This window comes from Bombina bombina, chromosome 4 (genome assembly GCF_027579735.1).
Source record: "Bombina bombina isolate aBomBom1 chromosome 4, aBomBom1.pri, whole genome shotgun sequence".
Classification (NCBI taxonomy): Eukaryota; Metazoa; Chordata; class Amphibia; order Anura; family Bombinatoridae; genus Bombina; species Bombina bombina.
The window spans coordinates 1,064,216,525-1,064,230,196 of NC_069502.1; the positions used below are offsets into that span (position 1 = coordinate 1,064,216,525).

General features: G+C 32.7%; 1 protein-coding gene across 4 annotated transcripts in view; it reads left to right on the top strand.

The window, feature by feature from the left end:
• The window catches only part of NRXN1 (neurexin 1), a 2,027,363-nt gene that overhangs the window by 1,155,477 nt on the left and 858,214 nt on the right, over window positions 1-13,672 (top strand). For all 4 annotated transcript variants that reach the window (XM_053712207.1, XM_053712206.1, XM_053712209.1 and 1 more), the window contains one exon: window positions 7,980-8,361. In XM_053712207.1, the coding sequence (XP_053568182.1) occupies window positions 7,980-8,361 (382 nt within the window). The remainder of the gene's footprint in view (window positions 1-7,979; window positions 8,362-13,672) is intronic.

Sequence of the window (13,672 nt, forward strand, 5' to 3'; positions counted from 1 at the left end):
GGTCCAACAGGTATATTATATCCTTTTCCTAGAGCCCCTTACTAGACCTCTGCTTAAGCTTCAGGACAGCAGGCATTGTAGCATATATTGTGCTTTTGTAAAAGTTGGCATCCTGGATTCCCAGACGCAAAATGCTCCTTATGATAGTTGTCCTTCAGTAATAGAGCCATGGACTGGAGCTGGTAATGACTCATACTTACATACTACAGAGCACCTTCATCATAATACGGGCTTGCCCACCATATTTTTCATTAATAGCAACCTAGATTAGACATATGTATGTGACTCTCGAGTCAGCCTATAGTCATTGATTATATCTATATGTACGTATAACCTAGGCTCCTTGCCTAGATAGATGATCATCTTCCCACTCCATTGCACATAGAATTCCCTCTTCTCCTACCCCATATAGTTCTTAACCTAGGCATAACTACTAAATCAGGCTGTCTATGCTACTATTGTTTTGGATGTCACGTTGAATGCTATCTGCTATTAGGATTTTACCAGAAATTAAGCCCCCCACTAACAGTCCCCTCTAAACATACCTATAGATAATGTTACTATAACCTTTGCCTGTACCTACCCTCCCGCTGGCTTTCCTATTGGAACACTTATGCCCCCACGCTACTACACTTCTCATATGTAACAATGAGAGGCACCCCTTAGGTACCCTGTAGTCACCACTACTAAACCCCTAACATAGCCATCATACTATAGTATATATTCCTACTCTACATAGGCAGAAATGAATGTATGAATTTAAAAAAAAATCACAGAAAATGTGTTTATTTATATATATAAGCTTATTAAGATAAATCAGTTAACTTATATTAAGGTCACTCTGTAAACTATACCAGAAGTATTTTTGGATGTCTAAATCATAAATCAATACGTGGGCATTACTATTAAGAAGTGTGTTTTTGCATGACTATGTAGTTATGATTTTATAGATTTTCTGCAATAATATGGAGGTATTATTAGTGTAATTTCACATTTACAAATCATAGCTTTTTAGTGGTTGTTAAAGTTTATGCATAGGTATATATAAGTGGCATATTACCTTATTAGTATTTTTTATTTTTATAGAAGTCAATTAAATGAACACTGTACTGTAAATATTCCCCTTACTTAGTTCATAACAAATTATTATACAGCTGCATAATATTAAATGTATTGGAAATTGCTTTTTTAGTTTTATTCTTGCAATTGAGCTAGCTGGTTTTGTTCACTGATAAAAATGTCAGTACCATAGTGTTTGCTTTTTTATATAGAATGATAAGATAAGTAGGTTTGCTCCTCTTGCTGCCTATTTCAATTAGCAATTTCTTTTGCACAATAGGTAGCATTTGCAGTGCGCAAAAAACAGCTATTTCAAATAATAAAAAATAAAAAAATCTAAAGGCTCAATTTTCCATAAATTTATAGGGACATAAAAATGATTTTAAAAAAATGCGCTAATATGTTAAATTATTTTTATTATTGCACAATTGTTTTACATATAACTATGTATTTAACCTCTGCAAAGGGCTTTAGCCCATAGTTAAAGTCAATTCCACTGCACTTTAAGGAGCTAGTTTAACACATCTGGTAAAAGAGACAATATTTGTAGCCACCAATCACCAGCTAGCTCCCAGTAGTGCATTGCTGCTACTGAGGATGCGCACATATGTTTTTAAACAGATTATACCATGATAACAACGTACATTTGAGTAATGGAAGTGAGAGTAAAAGTGTCTTAAATTACATGATCTATATACATTTTGACATGATCTAGTATATACCCTTTGACTTTCATGTCTCTTTAATACTATTGCAGCTGATAAAGGGCTAGATTACAAGTGGAACGCTAATTTATCACGGGTCTGTAAATGGGCAAATTCGCCCGTTTACAGGAGTGTAATAAATAACCAGCCATTACAAGTAGTGTTCTTTATAAACAAATAAAAATAGTAGCATCTTTATTTTTTAATAAAGTAACTGCATTAAGCAGTTATAAGGGGTTAAAGTTACAAAAAAAACTGCACTGAAAAGTGCCTTTACTTTGAAGTCTATGGGGAACTTTGTTTCCTGTAAATATATATGTATATGCTTATATAGATATTTTTATGTGTTAATATGTGTATATACACATATAAACACATAATTATATATATATATATATATATATATATATATATGTAAGCATATATATATTTAAAATCTGCTGTGAATTGCTGCGCGACTTACGCCCTTCGCTGCGCTAAGTTCAAATGCTGTGTCTGACAGCATTAGAACCTAATGCAATGTATTAGAACCAGCATTAGAACCTAGTGCAACCTCAGTGCAATGTGAACTCAAGGCCACATTCGCATTGCACCTAACTTGTAAAACAAGTGCACATTTGCACAAATATCGCTTTTGCAAAATAAATATTTTGCGCTCCACTTGTAATCTATCCCATAATAAGTCAGTAGAACACTTTTAACAGCACGGTTTTCATCAACTCTTTTCATACAGTCTATAACTTGAGGCTTGCTGAAAAATTAGACACAATTATAAGTATAGCTTTAGTTTTAATGACTGCTAGATGTGACAAGCCAACAAGTTGGTATTTTACAAAGTTTTCAAAGGGACATGAAACCCAACATTTTTGTTTCATGATTGGAATAGTGCATACAATTTAAAACAACTTTCATCATTACATTACTGGGAGCTAGCTTAACACACCAGCAAGCCAATAATAAGAGGTATACATATATATATATATATATATATATATATATATATATATATATATAGAGAGAGAGAGAGAGAGAGAGAGAGAGAGAGATACAGAAGAAGGCACTCACTGGTCTTTTGTGAATACATTTTAATTAATAAAGCGTGACGTTTCGGGGACACACTGAGTGTGTCCCCGAAACGTCACGCTTTATTAATTAAAATGTATTCACAAAAGACCAGTGAGTGCCTTCTTCTGTCTCTATATTTAACTGCTGGCACCCTGGCATTTGCAACTGAGGTGAGAGTGCTCTCTTTAAACTTTGTGTATATATATATATATATATATATATATTCTTCATCCATCAATCAGCAGATAGCTCCCAGATCCTTAGGCTACCTAGCTATGCTTTTCAACAAAAGACATTAAGAGAATGAAGAAAATTACATAATAGCAGTACAACTCTACAGAATTTAGCAGGGCTATACAAATAAATGCTAATAATAATTGTTCAGTTCATATGCTCACAAATATGAATAGTTTTGCAAGACTGTTTTAAAGCTGAAACATTCCTAAATAGCTTTACATGTGTGCTTAAAAAACTCAGTACACAAAATACCATCAGTGCATTTCTTGGTAATTGGAAACTATCCAATATTAACCACATCAAATTTGATTCACTATATAATTATTAATGGGACATATTACTCAAAATTGTTTCTATCATGTTTAAGAAAGATTGTCAGTTGAACATATTAAAATACATTTTGCATGAAAAAGGCTAAGTAAAAGCTGTTTAAATTTGAAGTGGATCTATTGTGTTTTTGTACTCTATATGGTTTACTGACTGATAGAGGCAACTCCCACATCAAAAGTTAGTTTATTCAGTACAGGAACTTCAGTTAAAAAAACAAAGCACTACAAAAGTGAAACATTTGGAAATAGGTTTTTTTTAGATGGAGCAAATATTTTTTGAGTGATATAACTCTGTACTAAATAATGTTAATATTGTGCAGCTTACTTAATACCATCACTGTTGTGTTAAAGTAGAGACTGTGTCCAAATGTCTCTCTACGTTTTTGGTACTGGACTCCTTTTAAAACTAGCAGCAGACAAACTTAAATTACATTCTTTTTAAAAGTTTTACAACAGCTGAAAAACGGAAGTCTAAGATTTTGCAGGCAGAACATTTATAGATCAAAATGTAGATGAAATATTTATTCTACTAAATTATATTTTTACTGTACCAAGATAATGTAGAATCCCTTCAAATCTCTTTCCCTGTGAGTCATTTAACAGAATGGATTTTCACCTTATCTACATTCATCAGATTCAAGTGTAATTGGTTTTTGTAGCTATCATTAAGCAAGACAGTATAGCAGCTATTTATCTGAGAAAAGTGCACGTACAGGTCTCTTCATTCCTGCTCTATGGTGAGAGACATTGATATAATATAAAATATAGACTACTGTATTCATTCTTTATATAAACTGAGGAGCAAGTCCCACATGACAATATATAATTATCTACAGATTCTGATGATAGATATTAAGACAATTGGAATAAATTGTGAAGATAAGTCAGACATTATTTTATAACTCATATATTATTATTATTATTATTATTATTATTATTATTATTTATATTATTAGTAGTAGTTGTAGTAGTAGTAGTAATAATAATAATAATAATAATAAATACATAATAATAATATTCTGCAAAAGATATTCACAGTGCAACTAATGGCTACAGGTGTTATTTATAGTGCTTGAAATAATCTTGGAGATAGAGAACAAAATGACAACTAATATTATTATTCCCCACTGGCAAAAGGTAAGATAATTAATACAAAAATGGTGATGAGTGAACAATAGTTATAATGCAAAGTTAATACAAATAATCCAATAGTGAACACCCACTAATCGAAATACATCATGTGCATACAAACATTTGTTACTGGCTCCTTTAAGGACAGATAATGTAACTCAGTTATAAAGATAAGCCTGTATTTGTGTAACAGATAGTATGAAATCCAAGCTGTCCTCTAATTTCACTTGTCTGCCAGGCGCTGCCGAACTCAGAGGTGTATCACATACACTCTCTACTTATGAAATCTGCAGCAAAACAAGAGAAAAAGGCGCAACCCCACATCATGGTAGAATTAAACTTTATTTGGATCACACATATGGTTAAAAACACTCACAAGAGGTTAATTGAAAATCTGTAGTGACATAAGCAGGATACTCAGTCTGGGTCTGTACAGGCTATATCTACTGGCTCCAACACTACCAGAGTGCACCACAGCCGAGAATTATTCCAAACGATTCCAAACATTTCAGTCTACAGCAATCCACCACAGCTCCACCCTCAACGCGTTTCGTTCGCTCCTTGGCAAACTTTCTCAAGAGGATACTGACAAGCAGCTGTTCATAACTTCTATTTACGCAAAATTATGTCCTCCCTGTTTTGCGTAATTGGCCAATCAAATGTCCACATTCAAGCAAGCCCTCACTATCTAACATCATAGGAGGCATGTGTTTATGCTGCAGCAATATTGCTCTTGAGAAAATTTGCCAAAGAGTGAACTAAATGCATTGAGGGCGGAGCTGTGGAGGATTGCTGCAGACTGAATTGTTTGGAATCATTTGCAATCATTCTTGGCTGTGGTGAACTCTAGTAGTCCTGTGTTGGAGCCAGTAGATATAGCCTGTACAGACCCAAACTGAGTATCCTGCTTATGTCACTGCAGATTTTGAATTAACCTTGTGTGAATGTTTTTAACCGTGTGTGTGCTCCAAATAAAGTTTAATTCTACCTTAATGTGGGGCTGTACCTTCTTCTCTTGTTTTGCTGCAGAATAATAATAATCTAGTATATTTTTTGCACAAAATTGCTGTCATTCTATTATTGCACAATTTAAATTTCAATTGCTGATAACCCTGGATCCTAAATATAAATTGTAATACTTTTTATCAAGCTATTAAGATATAATAAATTATTCTCATATGGCATTTTTTAGATGATACTACCTTCATAAAATGTACCAATTAGATGGATCTCATTAGAGTAGAATATTAGAATATTCTTAATTATAGTAATGCCTAGCACTAGTATCAGTTTCCAGAAGGTTATGCCAGTGACAATGAATTCATGGCTGTTAAATCCCTTCCCTTGTTGGGCATTAGACCTCAGTCAGTAATCTCATAATACAAAAGCCACTATGTAAATATTAAAATATTAATCCCTTCCTGATACAAATGTTATGTTGCATTATTAGACAGAATGTAGAGTTATTTTCCTCTTTTGTGTTTGGAGGAGGTAGTAGCTTCACTAAAGCTTTTCTCACCATAAAAGAGACTGCACAGTGCACATAATTGCCCCCTTCATGGTCATGAGACACCTCTGTGTAAGAAATGCCCCTCTTAATGATGCTCGAGAAAGATAAAAAACTCACTAGGTTGAGTGTCTAGTAGTGTCAGTGGTTGGCTCATTAATTAAATGGGAAAGGGTAAATTAATTGGAGGAAACACTCCATGTCCATCTAAACGGTACAGGGCAAGATATGGCCTCTGCAAGTGCTCCAGTCTCAAGTGCCCTTGTGGTGCCTAATGCTGAAGGTGATGGATTGTTTAACCTTGCTTATCTGCATCTTAGAAGAATACTTAAAATGTCATTAAAAATAAGGGTTATCCCATTTTAAATATGCATTTGAGTACCCAATAAAGGCTAGATTATGAGTGGAGCGCACTATTACATTTATGCAAGTGCAATAGTTGCATAAATGTGCGCTCGTATTACAAGTGTGGCGCAATGCGAGAGCACACTTCCATAGTCTACAATGGAAGTCTTGTTTTAATGCCAAGAGCCATGGCAAACGGTCTAGCACAGCATAGGGGCAAATCTTGCAGCCTTGAGCATATATATATATATAGTATACATGTGTATATATGTATATTAAAATATATATATATATATATATATATATATAGTTATTTATTTGTTTATTTGTGTGTATACACTAATATTAACACATAAATATGTATATATATATATATATAATATATCTATATAAGCATAAACATATATATTTATAGTGAAAACACAGTCCCCCATTCACCTCCACATAAAGGAACTTTAGGTGCTGTTTGTTTTTTTAAACACCCCACATCCCCTCACTTTAACCCCTTATCACTGCTTTGTGCAGATTTATATATATATATATATATATATATATATATATATATATATATATATATTTTTTTTTTTTTTAATAAAAATGTTCATATTAATATATTATTATGAAGTACTGTCCAGTTTATTTTTGGGGCAATTGGGTCAACTTTTTATCTTTAACCAGAAGTCTGACCTCTGGTTAATTGCGCTTAGCACAAAGTCAAACCGCAAGCTTGTGGTAGCATTAACCAGCCACTTGTAATGAATGGTTATTTAACGTGTGCCCATAAACAGGCAAATTTGCCCCTTTATGGATGCACGTAAGTGCCTCACTTGTAATCTAGCTCTAAATGTCACTATGGGTGACATAAGGGATCCATGCAATCTTTTTCTACATATTAAGCCTTTTTAACACTAAAATTGCCATCATGTAAGCACGGTCCCTTTATAACAAGGACTCTGATTTATAAGCATGATTTGGGCATAATAGCAGTCAGTACCTGTGTGCATGTTGTAGTCATGTAATGATGAAAATAGAATCCTGTAGAGCCCCAGTATAGTACTGACTTCTATGTCCTTTTGACATTATTTTAAATCTAATCAGACTTATAACTCAAACCTACCTGTTGTACAGATTCTTATAATTGTATCTTGACAAAAGAGAAGCATGTTATATTATCTGTTTACTTTTCATTCAACCAAATCTCAGTTTAGGGAAATATTAAAAACAAAATTCTGCTAAATCATAATGCTTTTTCATAGACGATGACATAGAATTCAAACTCAATTTTAATAATAAATGTTGAAGAACTGAGTGAATGCTGGACATTGTTATTAGTTTACCATGTGCACATGTTACCAGATGCCAATACAGCTGTGCACCCCATACATTTTTTCTCCTGCACATTTTCCCCCAACCACTCCTTTGAGTTTGGTGATATCTCTATTCCAATTTTAAATTCAACCTTTATGCAACCTTATTTTAGTTTTTATTTTTTTAAATAAACTAGTAAAAACAAATGTGACTTTGCAAAACATAGGCCAAAAATATATCAGTCGGGTACTTGTTAGTTTATGTGTGGCTAATTTTATCTTTATTTTCTTGCAGGTCAAATGGCGGGTGACCATACAAGGTTGGAATTCCACAACATTGAGACAGGGATAATTACAGAGCGCCGTTACCTCTCTGCCGTCCCTTCAAATTTCATTGGCCATCTACAGAGCTTAACATTCAATGGCATGGCATATATTGATTTATGCAAAAATGGTGACATAGATTATTGTGAACTGAATGCTAGATTTGGCTTTAGAAACATCATAGCAGATCCTGTCACTTTTAAAACTAAAACAAGTTATGTTGCTTTACCCACCTTGCAAGCCTACACTTCTATGCACCTTTTCTTCCAGTTCAAGACTACATCACCAGATGGTCTTATTCTGTATAACAGTGGAGATGGCAATGACTTCATTGTGGTTGAATTAGTTAAAGGGTATGTATATCTTTCAGTCCTCAAATTACTATTATTATTCAATTAAAAAAGTTGTTATGGGGTCAGTAAAAACAAAAATAAACTTTCATGGTTGTGATAGAACATGCAACAACTTTCCAATTTACTTATTTTATAAAATATACTTTATTCTCTTGGTGTCCTTTGATGAAGAGTAACCTAGGAAATCTCATAGGGATGTCTTCAGCGCTCTATGGTAGAAGTGTTTGAAACAATTTTCTATAAAGCTGCTACAAACAAATATTATACTTAAGGAACATGCTAACTCCTGAGCACATATAAGCCTACATAGATTTTATTTTCATTAAAAGATATGAGGATAGTAAATCAAAGTTGATAACTGAAGTAAATTGTTTAAAACCGTATGCTCTATCTAAATCATTACGGATTCATTTTCACTTCTATAAAAGTGATGCAGCACTGTATAAGGATATTAAGTCTCAGGATCTTCCAATAATGGTAGTCTTTAAAAGAAGGGAAACGGCAAATAGTGAAGTCCTGTAATAAAACAACTAATATGTGGAATGTGTAGTACTCACACTTTATAGAGCTATGAGTGAGCTCTAAGTAAAAACGCTTGTGTATTATTCTTTCAAGTAAAGATTGACCGTTGAATGTCAAGGTAATTAAAAAACATTTAGTAAAACTCACAGGTCACTCAGGTACATAACGACATAATAAGTGAACCACACTCTCAAACCCTGAACCGCTGGTGGTAACAGCATCTGCAGTGAGATCAACTGTGTTCAAAATCCAGGATTGGACAATTGGGACTCTGATGTCACAATTTTGAACACAGTTGATTTTGAACACTGTTGATCTCACCGCAGATGCCGTAACCACTGGCGGTTAAGCGTTGTGTGAGTACTACACATTCCACCTACCAGCTGTTTATATTTCCAGAACTTTACTATTTGCTTTTTCCTTTCTTATAAGGACTACCATTATTGGAAGATCCTTGGTCTTTATATCCTTATACAGTACTCCCTCACTTTTATATTTTTTGTTATTTTACTTCTGTTATGATTTACAAGTTTGAGTGTTTTTATTATTATATTCATTTTGACTTATTTTTCGTTATTTATTCAAACAAATATCATATGAACTAAACTAAAAATTGTCAATTTCAATGTATGAAGGAGCTTATTACATACATTGACAACTTTGCATAATATTGTTTAAATCATTAAACCTAATTTGTACATAATAAATTATAAATATCTACCTATATTTATATAGTATGTGGACACCTGACCATCATACCTATATGAGCTTGTTAGACATCCCATTCCAAAACCATAGGCATTTATATTTTGTAAGCCCTATAACAGCTGCAACTCCACTCTTCTGGGACGGGTTTTCACAAATTTTGGAGTCTGTCTGTGTGAATTTGTGCCCATTCAGCCAAAAGAGCATTTGTGAGGTCAAGCACTGATGTTGAACAAGACGGTCTGGCTTACTATCAGCATTCCAATCAATCCCAAATGTGTAAAATGGGGTTAAATTCAGAAATATGTACAGTCCACTCAAGTGATGGAACAGGGTCTAAGGGACCTAACCCAAACCCTAAAAAACATCTACAGACCATTATCCATCCTCTACCAAACTTTACAGTAGTCATTATGCATTTTGTTAGGTAGCATTCTTCTGTTCCCTCACACCCAGATTCTTCTATTAGGCTGCCAGATAGTGATGGGTGATTCATTACTCCAGTGAACACATCTTGTCTGCTGTAGAGTCCAGTGGCAGCAGGCTTTAGACCACTCCAGCCAAGGTTTGGCATTGTGCATATTGATGTGAGGCATGTGTACAACTGCTTGGCCATGGAAAACAATACCATGAAGATCCTGATACACATTGCTTGTGCTGATGTTGTTTTACAATAACAGCATTTACAGTTTAACAAGGCAGATCTAGTGGGACAGAAATTTAACAAACTGATTTGTGGCAAATATAGCATTCTATGATATCCTCATTCTATTGCCATCCTCAAAGCCAGTTCTTCAGTGTGATCTCATGTTTTTGCAAAATGTAAAGCATAATAGAGTTAGAAGTCAGCAGATTTGTTTTGATTCTATAGTTAGAAGCATTTTGTTAAAGTATTTAATTATTAAACCAAGCATTAATATCTAACTTTGGAGTCCTTTCCAATAAGTTAGATTTTGTGCACAAAAACAGCAAATAGTATCTCTTTTAATTGTTTCCTAAGTTATTCCATTCATTAAACAGAGTCATTAAATGAATTAATAAAAAAACATTTGAATTGGAACACAAAACAATGCAAAAGCAAGTCAACTATAAGAGTCAGAGGTATGGCAAGTTTTCTGTTATAGGAAGGTTTTTCAAAGATATTCTCGAATAAAAAAAAAAAGAAAAAGAAAAAGAAAGGAAAAGTTAATTCAATATTAAAAAAGATGACTGCCTATTGTTTTTTGTTTTATTTAAGCATTTTTATTTTATTTGCATTGTATGCATTTAAATAACAATACAATGTTCCTACTAATTAGATTATTTTAGTATTTCACAACACTGCTCTTTAGTGTAAGCATTACTAATATATATGTATTTAGAAACACAATCTGTATCCTATGTTTCTAAGTTATTTTCAATTACACTTATATGTTGTGTATATCAATAGTACACAAAGTGCAACCCCCATTTTCACTTCTAAAGTAGTTAGAGAGAAAAAGTTCTCAGTCTTCAACACATATACTGGATTTAAAGGGAGACTAAACACAATTTTTTTTCTTTAATGATTCAGACAGAACATGCAATTTTAAGCAACTTTCTAATTTACTCCTATTATCAATTTTTCTTTGTTCCCTTGCTATCTTTATTTAGAAAGCAGGAATGTGATGCATAGGAGCCAGCCCATTTTTGATTGAGAACCTGGGTTATGCTTGCTTATTGGTGGGTAAAAGTCAGCCTCTAATAAGCAAGCGCTATCCATGGTGCTGAACCTAAAATGGGCTGGCTGCTAAGATTTACATTCATAATTTTCAAATAAAGATAGCAAGAGAATGAAGAAAAATTGATAATAGGAGTAAATTAGAAAGTTGCTTAAAATTGCATGCTCTATCTGAATCATGAAAGAAAAAAAATGAGTTCAGTGTCCCTTTAAACAATTTGCCAGTCAACCAAGTAAACAAGAAAACCTGTTTTAAAATGAACAAATTAGAAACCTATAAGATCTGTGATCACACATTATTAAAATATATTAATCTAGGTCAACTTCTATTTGCTACTGGTGGGAGAAAATAATTTTTGCTTGATTAAGCAACAGAAAAACAGAAAACAAAAACAACTCATTCTTAATAGTGCAGTTTTTCATGGTAACAATAATAGGTATTTCAATATAGAAAAATAATAAATAAAGTAAACATCTCACATGCAACATTTACAAATTATGTTTAGGGAATATTTTCAATACTTTTATAATATGGCAAATTAATAATAAAAAATGTAATCCTCCAAACTTACCACTAGAGGGCCCCATTGCATTGTTTTGTTTTCAGTCTCAGCATTTTCTGCTACATTGTATACCTTTTGCGATTCAATATATCTTTTTTTCATACTGCTATTATGTGAAACATTTCATGGTTGTCAGTGTCAACACTTTTCTGACAAAACCTTTTGGATGAGAAGAGATATCATTAATTTTCAAGGAAAATATATTATGTTTAACAGCTCTTGATATTATGAACATCATTTTATATGATACATCTTTTCTTCTTTCCTACTAAACATTATATTTTAACCTAACACATATAATGCTTGTCATAAAACATTTTCTGTGCAGAAAGCTAAAATTTCACTAAAATACAAAATAAATATACATGAAATTTTCAACTTACCAACTCCCTTTCTGATAAAAACAGAGATTACATTAATTGATGTTTCTTTAAAAGGGCCTAAAAAATCTGCAATTATCTTTCAAAGTTTATTAATACATGTAGATATAATCAACCAATGTTGTATATTTTAATTTCTTAAGTAAAATGACTTGGCTTTATTCAATGTTACATTTTTTATATAAACATATTAGTCTTAAGAACCAGATTCCTTTAATAATAATAAAAATTATAATAATAGCAATAATAACAAGTGACAGTTTTCACCAGACCTGCAGAACACAATATACATTGAGTTTGGGAAATGACTATAAGCTCAGAATAGTGCTTTGCTATTCAGACAGGATATTTTTTAAACCTGGTTTGACATCAGGTGAATATATATATTTTTTAGTAAATCTTGTTTCATTATAATGGAGGAGAATCAGAAATAGAAAAACAACTAATTTGAATGACAGGTTTAACACATAAAAGCTTAGACCAGTGGTTCTTGTCATCTTGCTTTGCAAAGCTTCATTTTATTTTTTATAAACAAAGGACACAGCAAGGTAAATTATTCTGTATGACAACTGGGTAAAATCAAAGATCTTGTCAAAAGGTTTTTTTTTTTTATGCGTACCCATAAATTAGTATGTCCCATAATTACCATGGGACTTGCTCATTAATGTGACATGCAAATTAACACGGTATTGCAAGTTGATCAATACATCTGCAATGCACACAATAATCAACTTGGAATACTGTGTTTTAAAAGTTGGTGTGAACTGTTACCACAAGCAGTAACTGCATGCAGCTATTTAACCCTAAGACCCTAAGACCACTATTAACTCCTACTCTGTAGAATAATTTGAATTTTAATCATCCAAAAAGAAGGGAGATCAATCCTATTGGTTGACGTATACATTCTAATCAGACATTACAAAAATGGCTTAGTGCTCTCTTGGTGGAAATAAACATTCTCCATATGCATAAAAAAATCAAAAAAATCAAGAATATCAATTTTTTCCCAAGGAACAAAAAAAAAAAAACGTTTAAAGGGACACTGAACCCAAATTTTTCTTTTGTAATTCAGATAGAACATGCAATATTAAGCAACTTTCTAATTTATTCCTATTATCAAATCAAATGTTCTTCATTCTCTTGGTATCTTCATTTGAAAAGCAAGAATGTAAGTTTAGATGCTGGCCCATTTTTGGTGAACAACTTGGGTTGCTCTTGCTGATTGGTGTATAAATTCACAGACCAATAAACAAGTGCTGTCCAGGGTTCTGGCTGGCTCCTTAGCTTAGATGCCTTCTTTTTCAAATAAAGATAACAAGAGAACAAAGAAAAATTTATAATAGGAGTAAATTAGAAAGTTGCTTAAAATTGCATGCTCTATCTGAATCACGAAAGAAAGAAAAAAATTGGGTTCAGTGTCCCTTTAATAACATTAACATTTC